General features: G+C 46.7%; 2 protein-coding genes across 2 annotated transcripts in view; one reads left to right on the forward strand and one right to left on the reverse strand.

Annotated features, from left to right (window-relative positions):
- The window catches only part of LOC128721762 (flotillin-2), a 129,429-nt gene that overhangs the window by 15,158 nt on the left and 101,696 nt on the right, over positions 1-12,575 (forward strand). The gene's annotated exons all lie outside the window — the stretch shown is intronic.
- Positions 6,023-8,020, reverse strand: LOC128721759 (glucose dehydrogenase [FAD, quinone]-like). The gene has a single exon (XM_053815545.1). The coding sequence runs from the start codon at positions 8,018-8,020 to the stop codon at positions 6,176-6,178; it is 1,845 nt and encodes a 614-aa protein (XP_053671520.1). The 3' UTR covers positions 6,023-6,175.

Genomic DNA, 12,575 nt, shown 5'->3' on the forward strand with positions numbered 1-12,575 from the left:
GTAGTACATCGATCGATTGCAATGCTGATAATTGAACAGTGGTGAATGGATCAACAAAAATTATACCCTGTTTTTTTTTACTTCAATCGACCTACATACTAGGAAAAGTGCATTAAACAACGTTTGTATACTAGTTATTGTTTGTATTATCAAAAAATAAGAGCCTTTGCTCAACTGATACATCTGCACGTTGCATTGTTTGATTATCCCATTTGCCACTTATCCCATTATCCCACTAGATAAAATAGAAGTGAATGGAGCTGATCAAAAATACGAGTGCCTATATAGTTATGAACACTGCACAAAAAAGAGCGTGTTGCCGGCGTTGACCCACAAATTTTTGAAACCGGTAATTGAGCGAGATGGTAATCCTTATGATTGAACACCGCGATTGGTGAACTTTTACCGATAGAGGCTAACGCTACTTACACAGTGGTACACAACTAGCTTCGATTGGGTGTCGAACGACTTATCAGCCACCAATGTCTCGTTTCACTGGGTCAATGTGAAGCCAAGGTCACTAAAGCGAAGTTTATAATCATGGATCAAACTCGAAACAAAGTGTTCCTACTCTAAAATACAGCTAACAGATTCGACCAATAAGCGAGTGTTTCCTGCGGACATGTATATCATTAATAGATAATGAATCTAAAATACTTCCGAATTTGTTGTTTGAGGGCGGTTAGTTCTCGTGTTGGAACGTTTAAGGAAGTAAAAATTATGCTGAAACATTTGTCGCTCCTCTTAGAAGTATGTTGGTAGCTTGCATTCTGTTAAAGCAGAATCGAATTAAATTAATTCAGTTTGGTAATAATATGCATATGTTCGAGGCAAAGCCCTGCACTGCGTTATTCGGCGACCTGAACTTTGGCTTTGTTTGGCTGGTTTTTGAGGTGCAAGCTTGGGGGTTGGGTGATCAAATATCGACGTCGTGTCCTAGAGTTATCGGCTGCCTTTTTACGTGATTGTGCTCCACTAAGCGGAACTGCTGCCCGGCACGAGAGAAAAAAAAAATGTCGGAAGGTTCACCTCTGGTCACTGGGCGGAATTTTTACGATAGTTTAAAGCACTGATCATCAATGTGTTTTTTTCTTCTCTAATACTATCCCCACCTGGTTTTAGTGACAGAGCTTAGAAAAGAGTGGGCATGGGAATTCACTCGTGCGGAAAGTGGATTCGTGAGGGCTGAACTCTTTGAGGAAAACATGAAACATCAACAATCATTAGTATTTCGGCTGGCACCGTGTTTAGAGGCAACAAGCGAGAAGGCAAGGAAAATTTATCTAAAATCAAATGTCGACCAGCTTGTGTTGAATTGCTCAGAGATTGGTGTAAAGTATACTGAGAAAATCTGATACCGAAATACGACTACTTGTTCCGTGAAATGAGTACTTCGCAAGATGTTTTGTGGCGTAGAAAGCAGGGTCGAGTGATAACGTTGACGTTGATGTGTCTATGGCTTATGGTGCGGCTCACGCAATGTCAATGTCCAGATGTAGGGAGTGAGGATAATCCGACGAATGTGCGATTGCTGCAGGAAAATAGTGTAAAAAGAGCTTCATTGCTCAAGAAGTACGATTTTGTCATTGTCGGTGCGAGTCCATCAGGATGTCTACTGGCGAACCGACTGAGTGAGATTCCCGACTGGAATGTGTTGTTGATCGAAGCTGGCGAGCAGGAGAACATGTTCGTGCAGGTGCCTATATTTTCGGCGTACCTACAATCGACAAGCTACAACTGGGGTTATCTTGCGGAGCCACAGAACTATTCTTGTTGGGGTGAGGCTACAGTGACGACAGGAGTCGCAAAATGAGCATATGATCCTTGCCCGTTCGAAAAATGTTTCATTTCGCCTCATTATTTCGCAGGGATGACGGATCAGCGATGCAGCTATCCGCGTGGGAAAGGTTTGGGTGGGTCGACTCTCATCAACTACATGATGTACGTGCGAGGAAACAAACACGACTACGATCAGTGGGCAGCGGCCGGTAATGAAGGCTGGTCGTACGAGGAGATCCTGCCTTACTTCTTGAAGTCGGAGAAATCGTACCTTAACGAGGCAAGCAAGTACCACGGCACAAATGGTAGTCTCGATGTGCGCTATCTGCCATATCGTACGCGTATGGCACACCTATTCGTGAATGGGTGGCGGGAACTGGGACTTAACAACGTAGACTACAACGGTGAATCCCAGATCGGTGTGTCGTACATACAGTCTAACGTCCGTAATGGTCGTCGTCTGACGGCGTACACCGCATTCCTCGAGCCGATACAGGAGCGTCCGAATCTGCACATCCTGACGAACGCTCGTGCAACACGTGTTCTAATAGATCCTTTGAGCCAGCAAGCCTACGGTGTGGAGTTTTTACGTGACCGGAAGCGATACACGGTGTATGCCGAAAAGGAAATTCTTCTCACAGCGGGTGCCCTTCAGACTCCCCAACTATTGATGCTGTCGGGCGTTGGTCCGAAAGATCATCTGGCCGAGATCGGGATGCCGATGATAAAGGACTTACCCGTAGGTCAAACGCTGTATGATCACGTTTACTTCACAGGACTCGCCTTCGTGACCAACACGACAAACCTTTCGCTGCACGGTGACAATGTCATTACGTTGGATGCGTTCTTGTCGTTCCTGCAAGGTCAAGGACCAATGACGGTGACAGGTGGCGTCGAGGCGGTGGCCTTCATTCGGAACGCCACCAATAGCGAGAGTGCCGCTACACCGGCTTCGCTGCCAAATATTGAGTACATCCTTTCCGGTGGTTCGCAGGCTGCCGATCACGGTAGTGGCATCCGCAGTGGGTACCGCCTGACGGACAGCATATATAGCATCTATAAACCTTTGGAAGCAAACGAACACGACGCAATATCGATCAATATCGTCCTGCTGCACCCGAAGTCTAAGGGATATTTACGCCTGAAGAGCTGCAATCCTTTGCATTGGCCGCGGTTCTATTCGAACATGCTGAAGGAACCGGAGGACGTCGAAACGATTCTGCAGGGTATCCGGTCGGCAATTCCGCTGCTTAGGACGCGGACTGCACAAAAGTATGGCACAAAGTTGTATGACGTACCCCTGCCAAATTGTGGCGCGTTTCGTTTCGGCACCGATGATTACTGGCGTTGCGCGATCCGCACACAGACTACTTCAATCCATCACCAGATCGCAACGTGCAAAATGGGACCTTCTAGTGATCCGACCGCGGTAGTATCAGGTCAACTTAAAGTGCACGGAGTTGGTCGCTTGCGAGTGGCGGATGTTGGTGTCATTCCCTATCCGACCAGCGGACACCCAACGGCTGACGCGTATATGATCGGCGAAAAGCTGTCCGATCTGATTAAACGCGACTGGCTAAGACAAAATGGACCGACGGCCAGTGGAGCCTAACGGGCACGAATATTGTGAGCCGGAACGCCGTGCTGTTTTACTTAACGTGCTAAAAGAAGACGAAATGAAGATCCACGATGCAGTGGTAATAAAAATGAACAGCAGGACCGACAGAGCCACTTCAAGAGCTGTGGTTGTCACAAGTTGTAGTAGTCGCTAGCATCGTCATGGTCAAGGATAGCCGATGGTGTCGTTATGTGAACTTTACCACAGCTGCTCCGTTTGTTCCGTTTATAGCGGTTTGTATAAATATCGGATATAGGTCTTCTTCCGAAATCTAAACCGATGTCTCCCACAGAGCACCAATAGTTTTGTATGCGATGTTTCAAACTCAATGTCATGGGCATAGATAACACGTATGCGTGTAACTAATCTTGGTGCGAATGATAATGAAGATGGAAAATTAATTTGATGATATCATCGATGTTAGGCGTGTTTAACGAATGTTCTATTTTGAGATCACACTATCGATGACGTGTGAACGCAATTAGAAAAGTTATGTTAGATGTTGCTCGCTAGTTTTTAGTTAAGTTTTTCGTTAAGTATGCCAAATTGAGGCGTATGATGAAGTTATATAAAATAAGTACAGAAGTTTTTTTTACAATATTGACGACAACGATATCGATTGCATAAGACGATGAAACTAAATGTACATATTTTTAAACCAATAAATTCACATAAATTTTACCAAAGACCAGTTTTACTATTAGTAATTCGTACAATTGTTGTTAATATGTGAACGATAATGAGATATGGGCCATTTTAATTAGGCTCTTATATTTAGCCATATATTATCAACATTTTTTTGATAGACCATAGATCTCTATAAAAATGAATGCTCTATAAAATCTGTGGGTTAAACGACAACTGAATTAACCTCGGTGCAGAGCTCTAGCAGACGCTGCGCCTGAAAGTATGCAATCGATATGCGTGATCTTGTCTTAGGTCTACCAAGTCTCCTTGTAACTCCTTTGCTAGCTTAGCAGCGTTTCGTAAGATCGACGTCAGTGGTTTCAGTTTCAATAATTACTTTTTACACTGATTGATCATCTTTCGAGGTGTAATTATATCATACCCAGTCGGTAAGCGATCCTTTGCCTGTTCGAACGCTCGATTATTTATAGCAATCATACTTATTCTTCTCATTTTAAACAGTGTTGCTGATGCGCACAAAAGACTGACGGTTACGCTAACCGATTAGTCAATTGCTTCGCGACATCGTTGTAATATGCGAAAAAGTACGGTACAGAGAGCGTCATGGAATGCATAATTTAAGTGAACTAATTGAAATTCTGATCACAACAGATTGTACTTTTCCGGCAAGTTGTGTTAGCATGAAGCTGTAACGCACGTCATTGACGAATTGAAAAGATGAGCACTAACTTTGAGCGTGCATTTTGTTTTATATGTGGTTGGCAAATTACGATATTCTGCTTTGAAGCCAGAACATTTTATATTCCTTTGAAGCAAATAAAAATAATATCCAAACAGTTCCAAACGGCTACGTTTATCAATTATCGTTGATAAGGGAGTTCATTGCTTCTACAACAGAAACAGAATCACGAAACAGAATGCCCTAAGATGTTTTACAAGCAACATTTAGCAAGCCAAGTTTTTCCTTTCCCTTTTATTTTATTCCTGTCCGCTTGCTCCATGTAAGCATTCATTACAGCTTCCGTGTGCTCGGCTGTAATTGGTTTTCGCATCACTATCATCGGAGCATGTTGAGTGTAGTTTTTGTTCAGCCAGCAGGTTTCAGCGACAAGAGATCGCCGACTTTATTATGCACAGCACTCTTATCCATTCTCGTACTGCCTTAGATATCATTTCACGTTTTCATTTCCCCTTTTGCGGCGGACTTTAACCGCCATGTCCTTGACAGTGTAACCGTCCTTGACAGTGTTTTTCGGTGTCCTAAAATTCAGCTGGGACCTTGATTGTCTGAAGATCCTTACGATTGCGCGTACTTGCTTGGTTTCATAATCGAAGGTAGTACAATGTCCCGGATGTTGTTCTATTTTCGCGAACAGATCCGCCATTGGACGACATTGAGTTTCCGTTTGATTGAGTTTGCGTGTAAACATGAACAGCAATAAACGTAAGTTTGGTTATTTTAATCCTACCATGAACAGCGATTCCTGATGAGTAGATATGAAATTCATTTGATATCACTCATCTCTTACGCCTGGTTTACTACGTAAGCAGAGCGGTTAATCATTCATTAAATATACGCTATTGCAAAGGGGCACTGCTTTGTGTTGTGGTTCCAGGGTGGCGGTATTGGTTAGGAACGGGGGTTCTAATTGAATAGACTGTAATTTTGCAAGCTTCTGGCGTCATGGGTAGCGTCTGTTAGAATGAAACCTTCAACCTTGCCTCCCGCATTGTTGAGCGGCGCGTGAACGTTAGTGTATTATGAAATCGGAAGTGCATGTGCGTAGTGATTCTGTGAAAGGTTATCAATTTTCACCGGGTGGAGAAGCGACGGCGCGAAGGTTATCATTATTCGGACGTGAGGAATTACAAACAGGAATCATGTTTGTGATTTAATTACATATGTTACTAAGCTTTATTACGCGATGCCATTGGGAAGGGGTAATAAGTACAAAAGTATGCTATTCAGTACGTCTTACATATCACGATGTTCTACTAAACATTATAAATAGTATAAATAGTCATTGCTTTCTCTGGAAGAGATCTGTTATAGGAATGGGCTATCCGTAAAACGCACGGAACACTGCTTCTTTTTTGGGCTTGTCCGCTTTTTCCTCCTTAACACATTATCTAGTTGAGTTCGTTCCAGTCCTCCTTAATCATATCCGCACCTTTTTCCGCGATCATGATCGTAGGCGCGTTGGTGTGGCCCGCCGGAACATCCGGCATTATGCTGGCGTCGATAACGCGTAACCCCTTGATGCCGTGAACTCGCAATCGCGCGTCCACGACAGCGGTGGGATCTTTGCGAGGGCCCATTTTGCACGTACCCACGTGATGGTAGATCGTGAAGGTGGCATGCCGCGAGAAGCACTTCCAGTAGTCATCAGAATCGTACCGGAACTGCTCGCAACCGGGCATTGGAGTCTCGAGGAGGCGTGCGTTGTATCGCTGCATCGCGACCGTCCTACTAAGCTCGATCGCTTTTCGGATGGCACGCACCGAGATCTCCAGATCGTACGGATCGGTGAAATAGTTCGGTTCGATGATCGGATACCGGAAAGGGTTCGAGCTATTCAGCGAGATCCGGCCTTTGCTGCGAGGTCGCAGGATCAGCGGGAACACAGTGTACCCATGGTAGTTCCTGCGACGCATCTCGCCATACAGGCTTTGGAAGGTGCTCGGTTTGTAATTGAAGTTCACCTCGTAAGTCGGATCGGCTGCAATCGTACCACCGATCTGCAGCAGTTCGTAGTCTGGCCAACCGTTCCGGTCACCCGGACGTTCTGAATCATAGAATGCGATCGTTTCACATCCTCCTATAGACGTAAGCGGGCCGCGTTTCTCGTACTGATACTTCATAAAATTGTCAAGTCGAAGTACATTGTTGAACGTGAGTGTCTGCGTGTTGTTCACCAAAAATGTGATGCCTCCGGCGGCGGTGTGATCCTGAAAATTGAGTCCCACTGGAAGATCAACGATCGGCTTGATACCGTTTGTTCGCAGGTGTCCTGCTGGTCCGATTCCTGACAACATCAGAAGATGTGGTGAACCGATCGCACCAGCCGAAACGATCACTTCACGGCGTGCTCGAACTTTGTAGTATCGTCCGGCATGGTAGAAGCGAACACCGGTCGCCTGGCCAGTAGTTCGATCGATCGCGATCCGCGTCACCTGGGCATTCTTCTTGACGTGCAAGTTAGTGCGGTTATGCAATTCGTACAAGTACGCCGCATTCGTGCTGTCCCGCTTGCCGTTCTTTGTTGTACTCTGGATGTACGAGATGCCGATCTGGCTCGGTCCGTTATAGTCGACATACGGAGCTCCTTCTTCTATCGCCGCCTTCACAAATGCCTGTGCTACGTCTGATCGAAAGTTAGGGTACGAGATCGTCACTGGTCCGCTTCGACCGGCGTATTCTGGATGCGCGTCAGGTACGACGCTCCTTTCGAGTTTCTTAAAGTATGGAAGTACTTCCTCATACGACCATCCAGGGTTTCCGTTGGCAGCCCAGGCGTCAAAGTCCCGACGATTACCACGCGTGTAGATCATGTAATTGAGCACGCTCGAACCACCCATCACTTTGCCCCGAGGGAACCGACACTGGTTGTTCTTGAATGCCAAGCAATACTGGTCACTCGGCTTCGTGCGATAGTCCCAATTGATGTTAAAGTTCTGCAGATAATGCGCCGCCATCGGGATGTCCATCAGAAGGTTCTCTCCAGGTCCGGCTTCAATCAATAACACACGCCAATCAGGCACCTCACTGAGTCGATTTGCCAAAACGCTACCGGCAGAACCGGCACCGACGATTACGAAATCGTACTCCGGGCGCACGATCCGCTGACTGGGCAGCTCATGCGTCATCCGTTCGCCGCCATCTTGCAGGAAGTTGAGCATTGACAGCAGGCTATCCTGGGGCCGGGTGAAACTCACCATGCCAAGGATACCGGCTGCAAGCGGGATGTACTGCATCCTGATGCAGTTGCACAATGCACTGGGTCGTGAGTTTCAGCTCAAACACTATCACCAATTGTTAACGTTGTTCTGCACCCACACAACGAAATCACTTTCTTCCACACTCAGGATATTAGAACGATCGCACACCCGTCAGCTTTGATGCGTTTAATCGGACGCATCTGATCGGTGATCGAGATTGCTTGGGCCTTCGATAACATGCAACCTTAATTCTGCACGTTACGTCGGTTTACTGCACCGCTCCGCGACTACACTCGAACTGACTCACGCGGCCGTCGATATCATGCGTTTTAAATGCGACTACTACTTCACCGTCGGCACCGTGCGGCTGTATGCGAGCACCCGGCTCCCGGACGAGCACTCAACTGGTTTACGCGTTCATTCTATTCTGCTTGTAGTCCTGCCTGGATCCGGCCTGAGGTGTTTCTTACTTTCAACTGCCCACAACCCCCATTGGTGTGCGTCCTATCAGCGCTTCCCTAGATGGAAATTGCTGCCAGAACTCGGTGGGGGCGAGATCATTCATGACTACCTTTCGTTGCATCGGTGCACTATGTGTGTGAGAACGAGGCAGCTGTACGTGTCGAGAGAGAGAGAGAGAAGATATGGCAGGTTTGGATGTGATAAAAACGAGAGTAAAACCGATGGCCAGACAGAGACGGCATGATGCAGGAAAATCAAGATGCGACTCGGGGTAAGGCACAAAACCCCCCAATGCCTGCTGATCGGGAAAATACCCCATTCAAACCTGTGCGTCACCGAAGGGGCCAGTAAGTTTTTCCTCCGCTCACCTTCTCGGCCTTTGTAACCACTTTGGACCTTCGTTACCTTCGGTGCATGGTTGCGCCAGACGAAAAGTGCATTCGCGCAGTGGTGTGATTTTACATTGAACTGCATCTGGATAAGGTCACGTCAGACCACCTCCCGATCGTCCGCTCGCCGCATGTTACGGCTGGTTTACGCGCCAGCAGCTGCATACACACACACACACTCCCACGGCTCGTAAACTTGAACTTGGTCAGCATGCGGCATGCGGTTTGGAGGGAGGATTTTTCTTTGGCCAGCAACATTGACGGACGGAGGGTAGTGCATGCGCGATTGCATTCTCTCGAGCTGTTGGAGGGCCTGTGCGAATGTTCGGTGTCGGTGGCCGGCTTACCCGGTTGCGTTATCGCTCTCCTTGACGGGACCTTTCTTTTCTTTCCGGTATTGCTGGTGGCACGGTGAAGACGTGCGTTCGGTGTTGACGTTTTTTTTTTTCGACTTCTGCATCTGCGACTAGTTTGTCCTCGTTCGTAAGTAATGTCTTGGTTGTTTTTTTTTTGCGTTTCGCTTACCGTTTTATGTGCGTCAGGTTCTTTTAACGATTCTAAAGTGATGAAGAGTGAGTCGAGTGCAGAAAAAAAAAGAACAATGTGACCAAACTTCTCGGTAGGGTGACACGTTCTGCTGCCCCACTTAAGCCTATCCTGTTGAGAGCTGACCAGATGTTGATGGCGTTGTTATGGGAACGGTCAGAAATGGAGTAAATGGTTTCTCCACAAACGCTGTCAGAATCATTTCGTTGCAAAGAAAGTTCTACTCCATGTTGTATTAACACTCTAACGTATGTTGTTTCAATTGTTGTGAAATTCTTAATCTCAACGTCATAACATTTCGGTGGACTTTGGAACTATGATTGTTCCAAAAACAACAGAAAAGCGGATTGAAAAATATCTTAATATCTGATCTGAAAAATATCTGTTTTATAAACCTACAAAGGAATTTACCATTTTTATAATTATATTCGAATGAATTATTATGTATAAGGTGTTTTTTCTTGTGATGTTAGTACGTGTTATAAACATAAGCACGTTGTATTATGCTCTACATTTATTTATTTATTATTATCCTTTTCATGCAAATAGATCTATCTAATTGTTTTGAATTACACAGTTGATATAGTGGTATGAGTTTTTCGCTTTGTTCCCACCCATTGCATAAGGATTAATCTTTGGGACAAATTAAGTGCTCGATCTCTTTATCCTTCAAATCTTCGTATGCCCCAATCTTCTTTGATTATATCAGCTCCTTTTTCCGCGATCATGATCGTTGGTCCGTTGGTATGGCCCGCCGGAACATTCGGCATTATGCTGGCGTCGATAACGCGCAAACCCTTGATGCCGTGTACTCGCAATCGAGCGTCTACTACGGCCATTCGATCACTGGCAGGACCCATTTTGCACGTGCCGACATGATGATAGATGGTGTAGGTCGCGTGCCGTGTAAAACACTTCCAATAGTCATCAGAATCGAACCGGAAACGCTCGCAACCAGGCATAGGAACTCCTAGCAGCCTGGCACCGTAGCTTTTGAGAGCATTTGTACGCGTGAGATCGATCGCTTTTCGGATGGCACGCACCGAGATCTCCAGATCATAAGGGTCGGCGAAGTAGTTCGGTTCGATGATCGGATGCTGGAACGGATCGGTGTTAGCTAGACGTATGCGACCTTTACTGCGTGGTCGCAACACCATCGGGAACACGGTGTAACCCTGCAGATCTCGTCGTTCGATGTCAGCGAAGAGTCTATTAAAGGTGTCAGCTTTGTAGTTAAAGTTCGCCTCATAGATACGATCGGCTGCTAGCGTTCCACCAATCAGAAGTAGCTCAAAATCGGGCCAGCTGTCCAGGTTTCGCGTGGCATTTGTATCAGTGGAGTCGTGAAACGCTAACGCCTCACATGCTCCAATTGAAGCCATCATGCCACGGTTGTTACGTTCATACTCCATAAAGTTTTCCAGCGTAAAGATACGCCGTGAGCTGAGCGTAATTGTGCGATTGATCAGAAAGGTTAGAGCTCCGGCGGCTGCATGATCCTGTAGGTTGTAACCAACCGCGAGATTGACGATGGGTTGTATTCCTTTCGAGCGCAGGTGTTTCGCTGGTCCGATACCCGAAAGCATCAGAAGATGTGGCGATCCAATCGTACCGGCTGAGATGATAACTTCGCGACGTGCTCGTACTTTGTAAAACCTACGGTGCGCATAAAAAAGGACACCCGTGGCTCGTTTGGTCGCACGATGAAGCAGAATTTTGGTAACGTGCGCATTGCGGATGATGTGCAGATTGGTCCTGTTTCGGATTGGGTACAAGTAAGCGCTGTTGGTGCTCACTCGTCGGCCGTCTTTGGTGGTGCTCTGAATAAAGGAAGTTCCGATCTGGCTTGGACCGTTATAGTCAACGTATGGTAGCCCCGTTTCGATGCTAGCCTGCACAAAAGCACGCGCCACACTTGTCCGATAGTTAGGGTACGAGATCGTTACTGGTCCGCTTCGACCGGCGTATTCTGGATGCGCGTCAGGTACGACGCTCCTTTCGAGTTTCTTAAAGTATGGAAGTACTTCCTCATACGACCATCCAGGGTTTCCGTTGGCAGCCCAAGCGTCAAAGTCCCGACGATTGCCACGCGTGTAGATCATGTAATTGAGCACACTCGAACCACCCATCACTTTGCCCCGAGGGAACCGACACTGGTTGTTCTTGAATGCCAAGCAATACTGGTCACTCGGCTTCGTGCGATAGTCCCAATTGACGGTGCTGTAAGTCTGGAGATAGTGCGCAAACATCGGGATGTCCATCAGGAGGTTTTCCCTAGGACCAGCCTCAATCAGCAGTATGGACCACTTCGCTATCTCACTGAGTCGAGCCGCTAGAGCACAACCTGCCGAACCGGCACCAACGATCACAAAATCGTACTCTGACAGAGGCGCCCTTTCGTCTGGCCTTTCATAAGTCAAGCGTTCGTCACCATCACGCGTGAAGCGATCAAGTGCCTGTAAACCGGGAGCCTGTGCCATCACCGGTTTGTCCCGTCCCAACGTCACCAGTAGTATCACGCACCACATCTGTATTCGTTCGTGCACCATTTTGAAGGTGTTTCTTGCAGATCTTATGATGTTTCGGTTGGTTATTAATCAAATTGGCCTACCCGGAGGAGCCTTCGCGAGGTTGGTCTAAGCAATACTAATTAGAATATCACTCCGCGTGGTCGCAAAGATCGCACACGTCCGGACTAGTCACGTTCTGGTTTCTCACTAAAGTTCGCTGATCGACGAAATTGTGTGATAGTCCAGATATCTCATAGCCATTTGAGGATAGCTCCCAGAACCCCCCGAACACGTACGTTTAGATCGTTCGAAAAGTCCGGCATGAGAACGAAGATAGGAGATAACGATAGGGTGCTCGATTCTTGGGTGTATGTGTGGCTTAGGTGATCGCTAAATTTCGTTGGGATTTTCAATTTAGTATATTTCAGACCGTTGAGGGTCTCGATGCCGGCTTGTGATCAATGCCTAGAGTGGAAGCAAATGTTTCAAACTGTGTATGCTGTGCGTCCTGCTAAAATCCGAGCGCTCTCGTCACATTCGGAGGATCCATAAATCGGGTTACAGAGCAGGGCTAGGAGAAATGTTGTAATGTGGTTTTTAGGAACCACGTGTTGGTGGTATCGATTATGCAAATGAACATCCTCATGTATCTGCTTCGGCTGGGAAGGTGAATGTGTTTTAGGG

This window comes from Anopheles nili, chromosome 2 (assembly GCF_943737925.1).
Source record: "Anopheles nili chromosome 2, idAnoNiliSN_F5_01, whole genome shotgun sequence".
Classification (NCBI taxonomy): Eukaryota; Metazoa; Arthropoda; class Insecta; order Diptera; family Culicidae; genus Anopheles; species Anopheles nili.

Excerpts from the sequence above, each read along its gene's own strand:
- LOC128721759 (XM_053815545.1), bottom strand. The coding sequence starts at position 8,020 with ATGCAGTACATCCCGCTTGCAGCCGGTATCCTTGGCATGGTGAGTTTC.